Source organism: Astatotilapia calliptera, chromosome 5, assembly GCF_900246225.1.
Source record: "Astatotilapia calliptera chromosome 5, fAstCal1.2, whole genome shotgun sequence".
Classification (NCBI taxonomy): domain Eukaryota; kingdom Metazoa; phylum Chordata; class Actinopteri; order Cichliformes; family Cichlidae; genus Astatotilapia; species Astatotilapia calliptera.
In genome coordinates this window covers 29,978,570-29,998,147 of record NC_039306.1, presented here as the reverse complement: position 1 = coordinate 29,998,147, position 19,578 = coordinate 29,978,570, and the positions used below count along the sequence as shown (strand labels likewise).

The 19,578-nt window shown below is 43.3% G+C and overlaps 2 protein-coding genes across 2 annotated transcripts in view; one reads left to right on the top strand and one right to left on the bottom strand.

Annotated features, from left to right (window-relative positions):
* zhx3a (zinc fingers and homeoboxes 3a) overlaps positions 1-19,578 on the top strand; it is a 41,641-nt gene that overhangs the window by 8,012 nt on the left and 14,051 nt on the right. The gene's annotated exons all lie outside the window — the stretch shown is intronic.
* fam83d (family with sequence similarity 83 member D) lies at positions 14,436-18,613 on the bottom strand. The gene is made up of 4 exons (XM_026168803.1): positions 17,762-18,613; positions 16,113-16,280; positions 15,883-16,007; positions 14,436-15,768 (listed from the first exon to the last, which is right to left on the bottom strand). Exons 1-4 carry the CDS (start codon positions 18,245-18,247, stop codon positions 14,901-14,903), a joined length of 1,647 nt encoding a protein of 548 aa, XP_026024588.1. The 5' UTR covers positions 18,248-18,613; the 3' UTR covers positions 14,436-14,900.

Sequence of the window (19,578 nt, the reverse complement as noted above, 5' to 3'; positions counted from 1 at the left end):
GAGATTAGATACCAAATGGATGTTTTGCTCAAATCAAGTCACAATCATTTGATCAACTGAGCAAATGTTTAAACACTGTTGATCAATCAGTGAATTCTACCTTTACAGTAATGATTTTCGCTAATCTTCCGTAGCTAAATGTCAGCTGGCCAGACGCTTGACCTCTGACCCCTCACCCCCAAATAACAAACCAGTTCCAGCCTGAGCCAGTTTTTTCACGGTTGTTTTGCAATAGCAAAGCCTCATACTGAGCGATCGTCGCTAAGAGCGACTTCACGTGAAGTGCAGAGCAAAGGCTGGGATGGAGGACAGGATGGACGACGGGCTTCCTCTTTCACTTCCTATATGAGGGTCCAGTCAAGTGACTCTCTGTGAGAGTGTTAGCCTGTGTGTCTCAGGAAAACGCAACTTCGATGGCTGTGGTTTCCGCTCAGGATGTCCAGTCGTTACTGCGCACAGTTGTGACACTGTGAATCATGCAGCGATCACACACGCACACAGGCATCTCCATGGACATAGCACACATAGAGACATGCGTATGCAAATCCAGGACTTTGCGTGTGCGTGCGCCTTCTTGCTCTCTCACACACACTTTTTTAAAATAAAATCATGTGATTGTGACGATCTTTTTTTTTTTTTTTGGTCAGAAGTATATTGTCGTGGCTGCTGATTACAACAGCAGTTTCCCCCCCCCCCCCCCCGTTGCCACATCCTGAATGATTCCAGTGTAATTATGATTGTACTACTGGTAATGACTAAAGTTATCACATGATGGCCTCTGAAGGATTCAACAGAGTGGATTAATATGTAGCCCCAGGAACATAATAAAGCGGTCTTATTGGCGTAATAAGGAATCTGGCTTCCTGGGGACGTTGTGTCCAACGTGTTTGTGCATGAACTCTTGGGGATCTGATAGGAAGGCCCTCTGATAAAGTGCTTGTCACGTTCCAGTGGACACCACTGAGAGAAGTCAGACAAAGTCCTGTCACATTACAGACGGTGGACTTTGGTTACAGAGCAAAGGTGATGCACTGTATGTAATAATTATACAGGTTCCTCCCAGCATGACAGAACCATTATAAAACAGCCTGAGCTTGAGGGTTCACTGTAGTGCACAACAGGGGGGGTAAATTAACTCTGCAGTTGATGTTAAAATTACTAATCATTTTACTTGCATGGTTAGAATTCCACATGTTAACTTTCCTTCCTTTCATGGATACGCATGGTTTCATGAAGGTCGAAGAGAAGAGAAGAGAAGAGAAGAGAAGAGAAGAGAAGAGAAGAGAAGAGAAGAGAAGAGAAGAGAAGAGAAGAGAAGAGAAGAGAAGAGAAGAGAAGAGAAGAGAAGAGAAGAGTCTTTCCCTTTCAATCCCTGCAAGGATTTCCTGTTCTGTTTTATGGGGGTCATACAGCTGGCAGGCGCCCTCCTGTTTCTGTCCATAATGATGACAGGCATCCATTAGTGCACAGTAGAAACACGAGTCACCGAGGTTAAGTCAGCCCCCCCCCACGACAGCCTCTTCCCTTTCCACTGCGCCTGGACCCCAGTACACTACCTACCTATCTAGGGAAGATAATTGTAGCTCACAGTTGCTGTTGACAAAGCTTTGCTGATTAAGGGTCAACTGTTGCTCAGACACCAGTATGTTTAGCACAACCTGGAAAGCGGGTCCAGCCCCTGGGGACGTTATTGGGTCTCTGGTCTATAACATACTTGCATCCGGGAAAAGTAAAGGGGTCACTCTGGTTTTTGGGAAGAGCCCAGCAGATGAGAAAATAAACACTTCTGGCTGTTGTTAGGAAATGAAAGACAAGAAACTGCTTTTTTTTTTTAGTGGGGGTGTTAAAGAGAGCAGGAGTTTCATGGTCTTGACCTCATATTTTACATTGTGCTTAGAGGAATGAGATGAAGAAAAATAAACAGTTCAAAATATATCCTTTAGAAAAATAACTAATAACTGTGAAGTTTAGCTGAATCTTTAGAGCTTTCAGAAATTACAGCTGTCACTGCACATGTATAATTCGACACCCTTCTTCATAAGTTTCTGTGGGTGTTGCTGACATGAGAGTATGGCTGTAGTGTCATACATTTGGTGAAGTCTAAGAGGCCTCCCTGGAATTGGGTGTGTCACTCTCCCACTAATGTGTCACGTTATCATCTCCCTTGTGTCAAAACTCTTCCTTCGTGTTTCACAGAAGGCCTTTGGCTGAGCTTAAAGTCATATTGTTTTCCCCTTTGGCTGATTTTAGCACCGCTGTCTGCATTATATGCAGCTGGAGGACTTGGCAGAGAACTGTTCACACACCCACTCTTTGATTCTTTGGCCATCTTTGTCATCATGTTCGATGTGACGCCTCAGCTAAAATAACTGAGGAACAACCAACTGTGTGCTGTGGTTGGAGTGTCAAGGAGAAAAGCTTGTTATTGGGCAACCCAGAGCTTATAAGGGATCTATTTAAGGGGCTGCAGGCCTTTATCCTACAGTGAACCCATGTACTTGTTTGCTCTGTTTGTGGCCAAGATACAGGAAGTACTTTGTTCTGGCTTCTGTAATAGCAGAGAGAGAAAACCCAACTTCTCAAAAAGAAAAGAAAGAAAGAAAGGTTACAAGAAAACAACAAAGTCGACTGGGCGTGTGATAACAATTCCCACTGAATTTAAGATATATTGCACTCGCAATAAAGCGTTCGAGGCTGCCAGCAGTCACATCAGTCTAACAAATCTGGTTGTCTTTCACCGCGATGGCTGCAAGCAGAAGTAAAAATTGCATGATGAAAAGTAATGAATGCAGACAATGCATGCAAAAAATATAACTTTATGGCGTTAAACCTCCAGTAACAGTTTTTGTTGGTGTTTTTGCACCAAAGCACAGTGTGAAAACAGCAGGGCCACGTTACCTGCTTTAGATCAACATATCAAACTTATTAGTTAACAGATCCAACTGATACAGGGCTTCATTTGGAGCTTTGGGTTTTACAATCAAGCATATATTCACTCACTATGTTTGTTTCTACAAAATATACACCTGAGAATAGTTGACGTGTTTAAGTTTGGACCAAAGTGGTGGTCTGACTTTGAGATACTTTAAGAAAAAATATTGATTACAGCAGCCTTAAGAGCTTTTGTGAAACTGTCCAAGGGGCATGTGTATTCAAAACTTTCTCAAGCTATATCTCTTATTATTGATTATTATGAAATGCAACTGATTTCCACTGCCTTTAAAAGGCAAACAAGAGCTTGGAAGGCACTGACGTATAGTCGCAAATCATTTTTAGAAACGCAGCAAACCAGCGAAAAAGAATCGAATGCGATTAGTGTAAAGGAACACACCGCCCACACGTGGCTGCACAGTATCCTGCAGCACCTCGGAGCTGTAGACAGTGGGAGTTTGTGCCCTCTGACATGTAAACCCTGAAAACCTCAGCCTGCGCTGGCTGAGAAACACTGAACTGTCCAATTTTTCTGGGCATCCCCCCACCTGCCAGCCTCACATAAGCTTACGCCGTCTTCTTGAGAACAGATCTAACATCACAAAATCAGACAAATGAGTGAAAACGATACTGCTGCAGATAATCAGGCTGAAAACTTCAAAGCCAAGAGAGACAAAAAAAAAAGTGTTTCTGTGTCTCTGTGCTGCACTGCATCTGGAGTGAGTGTGTCAGCATGAAGTCTCTTTTTTTACAGGCAAGGTCAAAAGGTCATCGTAAGTCTGTGAGTGACAGCAGTAATGGTGAGTGGGGCTATATTTAAATCCCGTGGAGAGGGACAGCCTTGACTTACGCGTGGACCCTGCTCATCATTTTTTTCCACACAAATCTGAAACTGCTTCTTTTATGTCAAGCTGGCTTAAATGAAACCATCAACATTGTCGCAATGACAAATATTTTGAGATGTTGACTGTGTAATCATTCTCAGAACTATTACTGGTTGCCTCTGAATTAAAGGGGAACCAAATGTTACAAAATGTTCAAAGTAAATTCGTTTTTAGGTCCACTGATTTTCAGAGTAGGTTGAGAAATAGCTGTCTCACTATGGATTTTACTGGCCTGTGTGTGACAAAGTGGACTCTGCCTTTAAAGATTTATTTGTAATGCCCTGCTGAGGAGTCCGGTAGCTTTGTTGTCTCAATGGATCTGAAGGCTGAATGTGTTGATTTGTTTTGGTGAAGACAAACTGTGGTTGAACAGTAGAAGCAGTGGAAAACACGGGCATTGGGCTTTCCCACAGAATTGGCGGAGAAGACTTTGAAATAGGAGTGGCTTCTTGAAGCTTTGACAAACCCTGATTACCTGATAAATCTGTCAGAAGCCGCAGCCCCTCTATAAGAACCTGTTTTTTAAAATTATGTGCTAGTAAAACAGATCTTTAAAGGACTAATCCTTCAATCCAGAGTCAGTGTTTCATCAGCAGAATATACCTCGAGTGGTTGAATCAACGAGTGCTTCCCAAATGTGTCACATAAATGAGATTAATGAAAAACGTGTGCAGAACGACGGCGTGTTGTTGCCCTTTCAGACTAGTTTACCCCCCGGGGCTACGTTGACACGCACACGCATAGCTATCTGTGCTGCTATCTCTTTACAGTACATCTGTGTCAGCAGTGGGCTGAGGCAGGAGCATGAGAAATGGAGGCGAGCTCAGTCCTCAGTCCCACAGATAGGGGTTGTGTACTTAACTGTAAACAGTTTCTGTGTGTGTGTGTGTGTTTGTCTCTGTTTCTATCTGTTTTCATCACCTCTGGAAAGGTGGCATGACAAGTCTTCCCACAGGAGCAGCAACAGCCGAGAGTTGCCACCCCGCACCTTCCTCCTATCTCCACCTCACTTGATGACATGGGCTTTATCACATCTGCATCTGCTGGGCCAGTTAGTCTTTCCCCTTTGTTTAAGGATTAAGAGATGTTGCTGAACCCAGCATAGAAAGACAAATTGGGAGCTTTCTGACATCCAAGTGGCACCGATGTTTTCCTCTGTGAATAGGCTGGATTTTAGAGTCCAGCAATTATTCAGAATCTAGTTAACAGTGTGCAGAAGATCTCTCTCTTCTCTTGACTGAATCACCTCTTTGATGGCTGCGATGGACTCCCTCTCAGTCCTCAATATGGAAATGTCTTCTTTTACTCTTTAACTGCATTAAATGATGTGTCCTGTATGGCCTCTAGCTGCTGGGGAATGAAGTGGTTTGTTAGATCAACATTGAGAAAGCTGCTGAAATTTTAACTCCTAGCATAATAAACAAGAGCACGAGTCCTCCGTGATATTTCCTGCCAACTTAAAGCCAGGATGGAATAAATCTGATCCTGTTTTACTTTAGCAAAACTCCAAAACTATTTCACAAAAGCACCGACAGCATCAAAGAGGTGACGCCTTCGCTCCATATTGAGCCACTGTTACACAGAGAAGTTGACCTTGCCTTTGGCCTTTTGGCTGTCTGACAAAGCAGTCCCCATGCTGTAGTGCAGTACGGCTGTCCTCTAAATGAAAGTAGCTGAGAGGCGAAGGGCAAAGAGGCCTATGGAATATCAATGTGCGATGCTCTCAATTAAGATTAAAGCTTCGAATGGAATCCTATGGAGCCGCTTCCCTAAGAAATGCTTGACATTTTACCCTTGCTGACTCGGGATAAAAAAAAAAGAAAAAAAAAGTGTCCTGCGCCACCAGTACCACCACCACCGCTAACTAGCTGCCCCTCCTCGGATACGGCGCGCCTTTTGCTGAATTCATTCTGTAGATATTGACTTAGGCTGCAGTCACACTTCTGAGAAATAAGTGAAATGGATCATCTTACTGCCAGTGGATGATAAGAATACTGAAATATGAAAAAGCGTCTGGATCAGCAAAATGACAAACCACGGGGGGAAATATGAGGCAGTCATGATAAACCCTTAGAGACAAATTCCCTACAGCTAGACGTGGAAATGAGGCAAGGAAAGAGCGGGGCAGCGAGGGGAAAGGAGAAAAGAAAATATACATATCCAACATTTTAATGGATGTTCAAAACAGAGCTTCATTAATTTAAAATACATATATCCTCTCTGCCAAAAGCACGGGCAGGCTGCACGTAGATGGCTTTTATCCACACAAAACGGCAGCTGTAAGATTTGCTCAGTAAGATCTGACCTCAGTCTGATTTATTACAGGAGAAACTCGCCCAGTGAAAAAAATACATCACACTGTCTTCATTTTGCATATTTTTAGCCACTAAATATTCCTTATTTACAGGAAGCGGTGCATTGAGAAGAGCTGTGTCCCTTTTTCATTAATGCAACGTTTGAGATTGACTTTGCATTTTATTAAGATTCAGCAGATGCCTTTTCTGGGCTTCTTAGAACGTGCTGCACATTTCCGGGTAATTTACAGAGCATGATGTGTGTTGTTTGCATCTGATCTTGTAGATTTGTGCTGATTACCATGATGTTTACGGTGCGCGGATCTGCCAGTATCATTACATCCGAGCTATGTAAGCATTTGTGTTTCTGTTTGATGACACTGGAAAAATACAGCGCCTTACATGGCCGTCAAATCCGAGACTTTGAATGAATAAGAGATACGTATCGGCTAAATTTTTTGGGACATATTTTTAGAACTCCTGGTGGATCTAAGCTATTGTGCATGTGTGTATAAGGTTGATCTAATATTTTAGAGCTGAAACTAAGAGAACGGGGACTGATTATGAATACAGTGTATAAAATATGATCAAAATGGAGCCTATCTTGTAAACTCCACCCTTGATAAACAGAATTCCACATCACGCTCCAACTCTGCAGTTAACTGAATCAATGCAATTCCACTTGTGCTGATCTTGCAGACTGAGGCCCTTCCCCCATCCCCCCTCTCTCTCTCTCTTTCCCTCTCTTGCTCAGTCTCTCTCTCTCTCTCCATCTCTCTCACACACACACACACACACTTCTGTCTCCCTCCCCAAGCAGGTCTACCCATCGTAACACATTAGCAGCAGAAGCCATCACACAATCAAGACAAGGCAGCGCATGAGACGTCAGGCCAATTTGTTTCCTTCTCAGAGCTACATCACATTAGGAGGGTGGCTATACCCTTGAGCTAAATCCAAGTTCACACAGAGGGAGCGTGCTGCCGGACAGGAGGGCAGCGATGTCAGCACTTTTCAGACGGCTGCTGACATGTATCCAGCAGACTGACATGTATGAGGGGAAAAAAAGCTTGATAGTTTGAAATATGGCCTTTTGGATGTTTCTCTGTTTTTTTGTAAGCTTTTGGTGGTGTTTCCTGAGGCCTGGGAGAGAAGGAGTGCAGAATATTTCAACAAAATAAAAATTGCCTTTAGCCAGAGGTCAGGGTGTCAAATGAAGCTGTCAGGTGAGTAAAAGGAGATGATATCAGGACATCACAGGCCTAAACACATCTGATTGGACTTCGTTCTTCGTGCTCTCGCTGGATCAGAAGACAAATGTAACTCGGAGAGGCCAGTCAATAGTTCAATTATCTGCTGTCTGTATTGGTTAATTAAACATATAACGGGCCACCTAAGGACTAATGATAGCCATCCCATTACCCATAAAGCTGAAGGATTGGGTAGAACCACCACTTGACCCCGGGCTGGATTGACTGGCCTCGGGTACGGGGTCAGAGTGTATCTAACCGTTACTGCTGTGACACTCCTTTGCCTCACTCGGTCCCCATCATATGTCTCAGGAAGTGGCTCACAGCTCTGCCAAAAAACAGTTGGAAGGGGAAAAAATGCAATTACTGCAAGATTATCATACTGCTTCCGTTTGACTTTTCTGACTGAATTCATGAATATATATGAATCCATCTTGCATCTCAATCTGAACCCACCACCCCCCCACATACACACACACACACACTCACATCCATGTTTGGCTGGTGGCATTTTCTTTGTTTCTTCAAAGTATGTTTTTGCAGGAAGATTAAAGAGTTACCTTGAAAAAAGAAAGTAGGAACCGTCAAAACTCTCAGCAGGCTGTTCTTGGTGTAAAAGAATAATCCCCCTAAAATTACATTACATTTCTGGGAACTTTAATGCAGAGTGCTTTGGGAAAGATGTGTTTTTCCCCAAATATTGCTGTTGTCAGGCGAAAACATGTCATTAAAAAATAAACAGCTTGTTTTTGGTTTTGCCCAGCTGAAATCTTTTTTTTATCTCTAAACTTTTTTTAAAATTTATTTAATTATCTAATTTAGTAATTATCTAATTATTGGTAATCTTTGTTCAAAGTGTGGTGCAGTCAAATATTATTACAGCTGAGCAACAGATCATTGCAACTAATATCCTGTAAAACAAATCAACATATATGACAAAATATACAAAAATGTGTTATTTGTCAGATAATGAACATCTGGATGCTTAAAAGCATATCTATCAATACAATTACTGATTCAAAAATGGAGCATTTTGGACATTTTTCACCTGCCGTCTTAGAAGCAATATATTCCCTGTGCTTTTTAATCATGACACTCTTTTGTTATATTTCTAATTTGCATTTTAAAACATTTTTTCAACTGGCTTTTATACCTGTGTTAAATAAGCAGCTATATGATGAAGAACAAGCCAATCAGCTCCAATCAGATAGGTGAAGTGAAAAAGATTATCTATTTATCAAAGCTGTAAATATACATAAATGTTAGACAGACACATGAAGTTCAAAAATAATAAATTCTTGAATAAATTCATGGAAGCAGCAAGAAGTGGCTTTAAATGGGCCAAAATGAGACTAAGGACGCTAAGTTATATGTTGGCATACAGACGCAGTACCTGCTAACGGTGTACCCATGGGGTCTGATCATACACAAGCACAAATCATGCTGATCATACTGTAGCACAAATAACTCTCAAAGCCAATGCTGGCTTTGAGAGCAAAGCTTCAGAGCAGACGGCACACTGCAGCTTGCTGTTTGTGAGCATGTGTTGTTGCAGGCCACTCGGACTGTCCATGCTGAACCCTGAGCGTCAGAACTGTACAACACAGCAATGAAAGAAGGTGGTCTGGTCTAACAGTTTCTTTTAAACCAATTGGACAGTACGCTGTACTCCTTGGGAGGAGATGTTACTTTGACATGCTACCACCTGCCTAAGCATACACCCTGTTCTCTTCTTCGTGGCAGCTGTGAGGACAGCGGGTATATTATTCTTTCAGCAAGATTATGAGCTCTGCTACAAAGTGAAAACATTCAGGAATAGTTTGAAGAACAACATAAAGTGAAAGTGATTTACTTAGCTTCTAATATCTACCATCTGGAGGATCTGCTGCAAGAAAAGATCCATGGAAACCCCAGCTTGCACCTCGCCAGACTTAAAGACTCTGCTCTAACATCTCATTACCTCAGCACACCTTGTAAAGTCCTTATTGAATCCACATTGATAAAAACATTTAAACATTTCTTCAATTTTACTTTTTGATAAAATGGTCATTCTTGAACATTTTGTCAAATAACACAAGGACAATAGAACTGAAGAAAACCAACTTAGTAGTTCTTAAAGCTCTGCTTCTGACGTTCACGCTGAGTCCTGTACTTGTGAGACCACCTGTACCCACCCCCAGTTACACTCACACATACAAGGAACCTGTCTCTCCTTGAAGGTATCACTAACCTTTAGACTTCACCCACTGTTCTCCTTAATAGCTCAATCTGATGGATCATTTAAAAGCCCGCTGAAACAGACAGATGGGTAATGGATTGCATGGCAAATCAATGCTGGGATCAATGGAAGACATGCATCAATAAATGGATAGAGAGCTACTGAAATAGACACCGCAGTTAATGGGGGACAGCGTAGAACATCATTGTGTGGAGCACGCAGTGTAGGCAGGCTAACACAAGTCGCCCCCGGCTGATAAAGTGTCCTTTTGAATAATGCAGACAACAAACTGACAGTGGTAAGCTAAACTTAAGCTTGGCTGTTAGAGTGCGGCTGTGTTTTTTAGTCTCTACCCCCCAACGAACACACACACTGGCACTCAATCCATACACACTCTCTAAAGCTATAGGTGGCCAACGCTTGCCCAATTTCTTTGCCCGAAAGACCGGAAACATATGACTCTCATGGCACGGAAAACATACAAAAGGACACATCTGTGTTTTCTGTGCAAAAACACAGAGTCCCAGGAATCGTTTCTTTACGCACACATGAAGCATGCGAGGAAACACCAGGCCACTTTCAGTAGGAACAGGAAGTATTTTCCTCTGATAAACAAAGTGTGTTGTTATTTTTCCTATTGGAAGACAGTGTTCTGATCTGACGGGCCAGGACACATGATGATGTGGGGGAGCGGCACACCACAAGTGTTGAACTTGTGTTGGTCTCAGGTGGCACTCTGACTGTACACTGACTCATCCCCGCAGTACCGGACGCTCCAGTCTTGTGGTTTAAATGCCTAGCAGTGTGATGCATCCCACTAACTGATAACTGCATTTAACAGTGATGTCAGCTAAATTGAAAAAGACATTGTAATAAACAAATATAATTCTGGATAAACCTCAGCTTCTGCACAACCAAGTGGTAAAACGCTACAGCTGTTTCTCATGGGCTAGAGTTATAAATCTCTGGTGAATGGCTGGTTTAAGGGTGGGTGCTGAGAAGCAGCTGTACCTGTCTAAAAATAGCTCCAAGGCTGCTGCCGGACAGCGTGTTTTAAGCTCATCATGCAGTTTAGCACAAAAGTCCTATCAACAATACCTTCCACCTGCATTAGCCCGAGCGTGGCCCCGAATCAGCATTACAACACAGGAAGTGTTGTGCAAACTGAGCGTCCGCGCATGTCCCTGCGCCTGACTCATACACCCAAACAACGGCCAAATCCTGACCACATAATTCAGACACACTTCATTTTCCAATGAGCTGAGCATTCATTATCAGCGTGCGGTGGCCTGAGGCAGAACAATCCCTCCTCGGTGTAGTGACAGCCACCGGCCGCCCTGATGGAAAACAAAACACAAGGTGGCACTGAGAACACGAAACCGTTATGACAGGCCGGATTACACCGAGTAGTAAGCACATTTTATCAGTCTTTTCTTTTAGTCAGAACAGACTGAAACTCCTACATGCAGCCTGTTTTGTTAGGAATGCAGGTGCATGTGCACGCAGAGCACACGCTGTTTGTGTGAGCTGCGTGCTCACACCTGTTCGGGTGTACAGTAGGGTCAACGTAATTGCTTAATGCAGAGCCTGGCAGCGTTTATGGATGCCAAACTGCGCCTGTGGGAGTCACTATAGCCCACAATCTGACTAATGAAGGCCAAGTAATCAAGCTTCAGACTCATCAACCATGTTTGCAGTAATTAAAAGGTTTATGTTCAGGATCAGGAGAGCTGTTTGAGTCAGTGTCAGAAGCCAGATTGGATGTTTATTATTTCCGGAAGCCGAAGCCAAAATCGAAATATTTGACACAAACTCCACTGATCTAATTGTTCATTTAGTTTATATAATAACACAATCTGATCATAAACGCAGCGAGCTACAGTCTTTGCATTGACATTCGGGCACGGAGGGAGCACGCGTAAATGTACACCATGATGGATATAAATCCAATAATCAATTGTGTGCTGACTGCTGTCTGTCTGCATCATCCTAATCTATTCTGTCCTGTGGGACTGTGTGGGGCTGTGAAGAGGACAGTAGGTTAAAAACTACACGCATCCTGGTGAGAATCCCACAGAGAAATAAACACTAAATGTTGCACATAATCAAATTTTACCAGAGCAATTCACGTAACGGTTATTTTACATCTGTGATCTCTGATGATTCCCAATAATAGAGTCAATAACTGAATGAGAGCTGAACACAGTGTTTGTGTTAGGATATAATGTTACACCTTGTCTCAGACATGCTGATATCCACAAGGATTTCCTAGCAGAAGTTCGGCCTCTGCGGGTCTCCGGGGATCATGACTGACCTCATAAGGACATCAGATGCTGGCTGTTTGCTCACCATAATCTGGAAATGAACACAGTATTACAGGATCACCAGGACAAAACCAAACAAAAATATCTAAAATGAATAACCATAAGCATCATAGTTGATCAAAGTCTTCTCAGAAAGCGATGATTTATTTCAATTTAAGAAATACGTCTTTGGTGTTTCCAGAATGTCACCTCTTCTCTGTAACAGAAGCAGAACATACAACAGACCAGTGAGCGTGCTTTAGTTAGGGACAGGGCTCTCTCTGGTGGCAGAGTTTTGCTAGTGTTACAGTTAATGTTCATCGTAAGAGGGATTCTGGTAAATGTGTTAAGCTATGCACTCTCAATTAAGAAGAAAAAAATCAATTAAAAAGCAAATCATAGCTATAGCTTTTTTTTATTCGTCCCATGTGATGAGGAATACGGGAGCTTTTCTGTTTACCAGTGAGCCGAGCCTAATGCTGTGGGTGCGCACTGCTGTGTTGTGGATCCCCCACTGCTTCCTTGATTACAGCCAGTGGTTGCTTTGCAGCAGCCAATTAAAATCAAATACCATTCTCTCACATATTACCACCATTGTATTTACTTGTAGATCAATTCCCTTCAGCTGCGCCATTTTACATAATGAATGCAGAGGCTTTTGATGTGTTTGCCTGGTAGGGGATGAACGCACCACGGGAGGAGCCGATGGAGGGCCTGCTGTTCTTACCTTTTTGCCATTTGATAGTCAGAAGTGTAGGCTTTATTAAGACTGAATGGTAATAATGTGGCGTGCTGTAAATGGCAGACCTTTGCTACCTTGATGAATCTTTTGAAATTCATCAGAAAAGTTGCATTTATCCAGGATATGTTCATTGTTATTGTGACATTTCAGTGCATTTCTCTGTAAATCCCACCTAAAGCTAATTTAGGATTTTCTCACACAACTGTTGGAACAATACCAATTTCTATTAATCTGCTAATTAGTTCATTCATTATCTGGTATTAGATGAACCATCTCAGGGGCCTTTCACAGGAACAAACAGGTACATTGCTGAATTAATAAAACAGCATGAAAAAAACCCCACACAGTACAGCCCTTTAGTAAAAAATTACAAATCCAGAGTATCTAGAGTACTTATTATAGAGGAAGAAGTCTTCAGTTTATTTGTATATTAAAAGCTGGATTATTGTTACCTGAAAACAGAGAGCATATTAATGATGCAGATGATTTCGAAGGAGCTTCAGGTAACTGATCTGCATACAGGAGAGTAGTTTCTTTTGTCGTGTTTTCCGCCCTTCACACTATTTGTTTGTTTGTTTGTTGCTCATAGGGGGGAGGGGGGGTGTCATCTGATTGTTGGGGATTCTCTGCTTTCTCTGTATTATTGTACGGCCTCTACTTTATAATATAAAGCACCTTGAGGCAAATTGAATTGAATTTCTGTAAAGCAATGCCTCGTACGGCCCAGTAGTTAAGTAGATACTGATTAAACAAATGATCACCAGATCTCAGTCCAAGTGTATACAATCAGCAGTGCTACTTTTATTGTTATAGTGTAATTTGTCAAGTGGACTAATGTGTCTATAAAACTCTACTGCGCAATGAATAGTAAACACTGAGTTTTGCTTTAAAACATGCCACAAAAGGTTTAGTTCCTCACATTTAATCCAAGTGCATAAAGAAATGTAGTTAAACCTGAGAAGATCTCATGGCGCACACAATCATTTCATTCTCCCCTTTGTGTATTAAAATCACACGCTCCTATCTCTTCTCGGTTAAGCCATCTGCACACGTTGTTGTGGAGCAGTTGCACCTTGACTTCTCGGTGTAGTTGAACATTAGTCACATAAAGCATGGTGTGAGTAACACATTTATAACAGAGCGCACTTTCAGACCACAGCCAAGACACTGGTGTGTTTTGGGCATTTTACAGTGGGACCTTTGTGCTTAACCTTTGTGCTATACGAAGACTGAAACACTGTTTGTGCCCAGCTTAGCGACACATTAAACAAATAAACAGCCGTGATTCAATTTTTAGAGCTCTGCCCAGATGACAGCCGAGTTCTTTCTTTTTTGTGACTAAAGCATAAAAAGCTGTTGTTTCAGTTAAACTGTTACTTGTTGAGAAAAATCTCTGTGAAAAATGAATCTAAAATGGAACAGAGGAGTAAGAAGTTATATATATTTTTTAAATTCCATCTGTGTGTAAAGAAGCGTTTACTTATGATTCAACCTAATCTACACTTGTGTTCTGCGGTGCTGTTCGTTCTCCAGATCCACCCTGGACAGAAACCGTGATTGCCAGCGTAATCAGCAAAAGGTGCCAGTATCACAGATGCTGTCTCTCAGCTAATTGCATGAAGACACGGCGGTGCACGAGGCGCAGGTGCTCGCTCTTTTCGTGAAGTCACTTAAGTGCGGTTTGTCTCCTTGTGTATGCTGGAACTTCTGAGCAAATATTTTCCGAGCTCTGTTGTCTCCCATTTAAACAGCATCGAGGATAAAAGAGACAACAACAAAAAAAAAAAAAGGAAATGTGGAAGCAAAGCAGCAATACAGCAAAATACTACTTTATTTATCTGCAAGGCACAGCTGCTCCTCGGGATCATGTTCCAATGTAACTACAGCAGACAAATTTGAGTTTAAAAAACAAAACAAAAAAAATAAAAAACTGTGCTTAGATTAGTTTTATCTCACACTTCAGCAGATATGACTCCATTTTAACCAGCTTAGTGTTACAATATTCACAGTAAGACACACTTATTACGTTGTCTTTGGTTAGAATTTCTGCCACGTCGATGTCAGTTGCAGGTCTGTTACCTCTTTGGAAAGGATTTTTTCAACATCGGAAGGACAAAGGATGAAAAGAAGGAGGGAAAAAAACGGGCACTGCAGAAAATTAGACAAAGAGAATAAAGCTGAAATTCTCCTACATAAGCCAACATGATTTATTTAGCACAGAGAAACTTTGTAACATTTCCCTCCACTACCCACCACCACTAAAATCCCCGAAGACAAACTAGTGTACACATCTGGCTCTTGGCCATGTTCCCATGCCCGCACTGTCAGCAGGCATTCTGGGATTGGGTTCCTGCACACAGTCTTTGTGTATCCTCTGACTGCCACGAGCGCCAAGCCCCTGAGTCACGTTGGTGACGTCCACCAGTTCCCGCCTCTCGGACAGGGCGGTCACCATGTGTTCCAGCTTGGAGCGGATGGTTGTGTAGTGGTGCTGGCGCTCTTTGGTCAGCTTGCGGAAGCAATCCTTTAAAGTGGTGTCTGGAGCTGCCTGGGTGGGCACGGGCTGTCTGGAAGACACCAAGTGGGGAGAGGTGTCCTGGCTCGGCCCTCTGCTTATTTGAGTAATGATGCTAAGATGCTGCGGGAGCTGCAGGTCGGTCTGGCTTTCAGCCTCCGTCACCGACCGCCTCGTCTGAGTCGACACGTGGCAGGTGCTGGGGGTCTCCGTCTCTTTTTCTGCTTGCTGCTCTGCAGAGAAATGTGGAGTCGTGCTGCCAGCAAGGATCTCCTCCTGAACGTGCTGCCGCTCCATCCACTCGTCGTTTAGAGTCGAAGTGTCAGACTCTGGGCTGGCTTTATGTGGAGATGCGGGGTCACAAGGTAGCTGCAATGCTAGCGTTTGTGGCTTACGGCTGGGCGTGCTTGTCAGACACGCTGGCCTCTCACTACGCAGGTGAGGGGAGGAAGCAACTGAGTGTTTGAGGTGCTCAAAGATGCCGCTGTTGCGGACACTTGGAGGTCCGTGAGTGTTTATGGGTAGAGACTGGGCATATAGGATACGAAACTCCTCGTCAAATTTCTCAGTTATCTGACCAGAAAGCTCAATCAGGTTGCTGCTGTTTAGTTTGCCATCAGTCCAGTTGAACCTGAATTGAATTTTAAGCACATATAGCTGAAGGTAAGAAGCAGACCCAGCAAGACGGATGCATAACTTTACAGTCTAATAAATCAGGAGGGCACGATGGCTAGCGGGCTCTTACCTGTAGGAACCTGTAGCCACTCTGTTTCCATCAACCAGCATGAACCTCTCGTGAACTTTACCCGTAATCCTCGCTCCAGATCTCATGTAATAAGTTGTGCCGGTTATAGTTCGCACCTTCATTTGCTGCAAAGGATTGGAGACATGTTTTGGGGAGGTTTTTGGGATGCCATCTGATGCTCATGTTGTGCACACAGAGCCATGCTTGTCTTAAACGAACCAGCTACATACCCGAAGGTCATCCAGGCGAACGTTGACATTTTTGCACATCTTGAGGAAAGCGGGCACGCACGACTGGTCCAGCAGGATGTAGACAGGGACTCTGCGCTGGGAGCAGGCCTCCTGAAGGTCCTTAAAGATATCCAGGTCTGTCAGGGAGTCTGTAACTATGGCAATCACCTGCAGTGGAAAATTACAGAGGTAATATAATAGAATTCTCTTTTCGGGGGGCCGCAGCCGTGCTCTCGCAGATGTAACACATGATTGTGTTTTCATTATTATCAAATACAAGGCCCTATTCAAACAGAGCCGTGAATCTCTGTCTGACACACTCCCTGTAATGTGTGTGCTGATGAGCTTTCTATTGACTGTGGTCTGTTACCATGGCAATCGGCAGTAACGCTTGGTCAGCAAACAAATGACTTTTATACAGGAGACAAGTAGGTGCACTGTAGGGTTTGCCTCATTTTTCCCCAGCTTTGTTTTGCACCCAGATTTCTCCTTTTTCACGAGGAGGAATGGAATTTGACACGCTGCGGTAAAGGTTGCATGTCGAGGATTAGACACGGACGTTTACATATCTTAGATTTATCGCTTCAAACTGGTGTTTTATCCACACGCAGCTTTGTCATTTGTACCACGCCTTATTTGGATGATGTTTGTGCGCGTGTGTGTGTGCTTTGGGTTGGGGGATGCTTGTTTTCAAGAGGCAGCATAAAAGCAGAGTTAAAATTCATAGAAACTCAGGAATGGGGCCGTTCCTTTGAGATGACCACCAGCAGTGCATGCTCAGTGTGTGCCGTTACAGTCAGTGGCCTTCTTTGTACAATAAAGACATTGTGCAGTGAGTGGTGTAACATTACAAAAGAACAAACAATCTTACAGCTCGACCAGGATTAGAATATTTTTAGAAGGATTGGCCCGGCTGTCGGCACATAACATGCACAACACCACCGTTAAGCTCTAAACCTGGGAGAAAATCCAGTGTTTGAAAACATTTCTAGCGAAAGAGGGAATGGAGATGAGCGAAGCAAGTCGAGGCACATCTGGTACGCAGGTTCTACACAGGCCTGAGGTGCTACAAACTCCCTCTCTCCTCGTGCAGGAATGTCTCTTTTCAAAACCAGAGGCTGTACTGACAGCTCCCGTCAGGAACATCACATTAAATATTCATGCTTTGTTTTTGTTTGTTGCATTTTTTCCCCCCCGTCCTTTTAAGGTTGGTGATTTCTTCTAATACAGATTTCAAAGCACGAACTTCTAAAATTCTAAGTGATCAAGGGAGTTTCATGTGGACAATGGAGACTTTTTTTTACGTTTTCCCTCCACAAATGATGCAAAAAAGTGTCTGCATATACTGGCTTACTGACTGTGTGGTTGTTGTGGTGGTGATGGGGGGAGATAAAGCCCAGGTGATAAATGTCACCTGACAAAACCAAAATAAAAGTCCTGTTTTAGGATAATAACGCACAAATAAGAGATACTGTAGGAGGACTACTACAAAGGACTGTTTTTTTACACCATTATTTTTGCACAAACTTCAAGTGAATATCACATTTCAGTGTGATACAGGACACGCATTAAAGGACAGTTTATTTTAAGGGCATGCAAAATAGAATGAATGACAGCAGATATGTGCGTGTGCGCGGGCCTGTGCGTACCTCTCTGGCGCTTTTAATCATGCGCCTTGCAGCCTCCTTGCAGCTGTAAATGCATTCGCCGTAGCTGGGCTGGAAGTGCGCCACGGCCCGCGTCACTCCCCGGTAGGAGCCCGCTGTGAAGGCGGGCCATCCGAGCTCCAGGAGCGGCGGCTCCACGTCTGACACCTCTGGGAAATAAGTGACCGAGGAGCAGTCCAGGGTGCTACTGAGCGACCGCTCGAGCGCCTGTTCCTCCCCGTGGAAAGACGAGCACCGCGGTGACACGGCGGCGCTCCTGATCTGTTGGATCTCATCGTCCGACAGAAAGTTGGGGATCCTCTCTCTCACGAGAAAGTCCAGAAAGTTATCAAGACCCCCGGACAGCAGCTCCTCCAGAGCCAGCCGGTGCCTCTCATTGTACACTTCCTGTAGGTTCAGCTCGTCTGTCCCGCGAGGTTTTGGACCAAACCTCAGAGGTGAGTCGTCCAGGCACTGAGACAGGGCCATCGCCGCGTCTCCCGCTTCCTTTTACCTGAATCACACAGCAGCGGGCAGGTAACGCTTTGACCTGCAGGAAGGAAATTTGTATTTTGTTGCTTCCCTCCGTTCGTGCTCGACGTGGATCCGCATTGGCTGCGGGGTGGTTGTCAAACCAGAGCGGCGTCACCAGACTCGCCGAGCCAGGCTGTCAGTGTAATGTAAAGGTTGCCTCATTGGCTCATTTGGAGGAAAACAAGCCTCCTGTACGTCCCTCTGCTACCCTGATCCGGTTACACCGCAGATAGCAGGGATCACCAGAGGTCCCACTCCTACGCTTTTTCGTGATATCGTGTCTCTGAGGATTCATTTAGCTCGTAGTTCAACGTTTGTTTGTTTTGTTTTTTTTATAAAAACACAGTTTATTAAGAAAATAAAAATGCAGACTCTCTGACTTTAGATGGAAGTAAAAACACAGGAAGCAGTTTACTCATCTGTCACAGTGAAACTCAAGATTAGGACAATATACCACAATCTATTGAATTATAGTAATATTTCACATAAACTTTAAAGTCTACATATTTATGGAGTGATGCAGTTAAGGGAAAATAATTGCAGAATATATATTTTTTTTAACCTGACAAGCCGGTATAACCAGAAGAGAAGCAGATCCACTAAGTTCCACCAGATCACAAACCGTCCACTAAAGCAAACAAATACTCTACAGCTCTGAACTCTAAATCAACATGTGTCTTTTAACCTTACAGCACAGCATGCACAAGTTCCTGCACACCGGACCTTCTGGTTGAGTTGTCTTACTTTTTTTTTTTTTTTGCGATTCATCTTCTTGATAGATTATCTTTGTTTTTCCTGACTGTAGGCAACGTCTAAACCCAGTGAGGACAAACTGGGAGGGGATAGCTAATCCATGTTCCGTAAATACTGGAGGCACGCATTTGTCCTATATGTTCTGACGCTGTTTTTGTATATACTGTGGGCATCCGGCTGCAGGCACTCCACTTGTTTCATATACACATAACCTAGTTTACACATGCCTAAGAAGTTAGGCTACTGCTATACTTTTAAGTAGACATGTGTCCATATTGTTTGTCCAGTGGATTAGTGGATTTAGAGTGACCTTATCATACTTAATATTACCATGTAAACATGTCCTCATGTATCTTTGATGCCGCTTATTGATATGCTTTCCATTTTAAGTCACGATTGCTCCCTTTTAGGTATGCTGTTTTACCATGAGCCCTTAAATTCACAGGTTTTCTGTTTAACGGTCGTCCGATTTTTTTCCTGTGCGCTTTTATGCGCATGAGGCCAACAAGGTCACAAGGGTCACGGCCGTACAA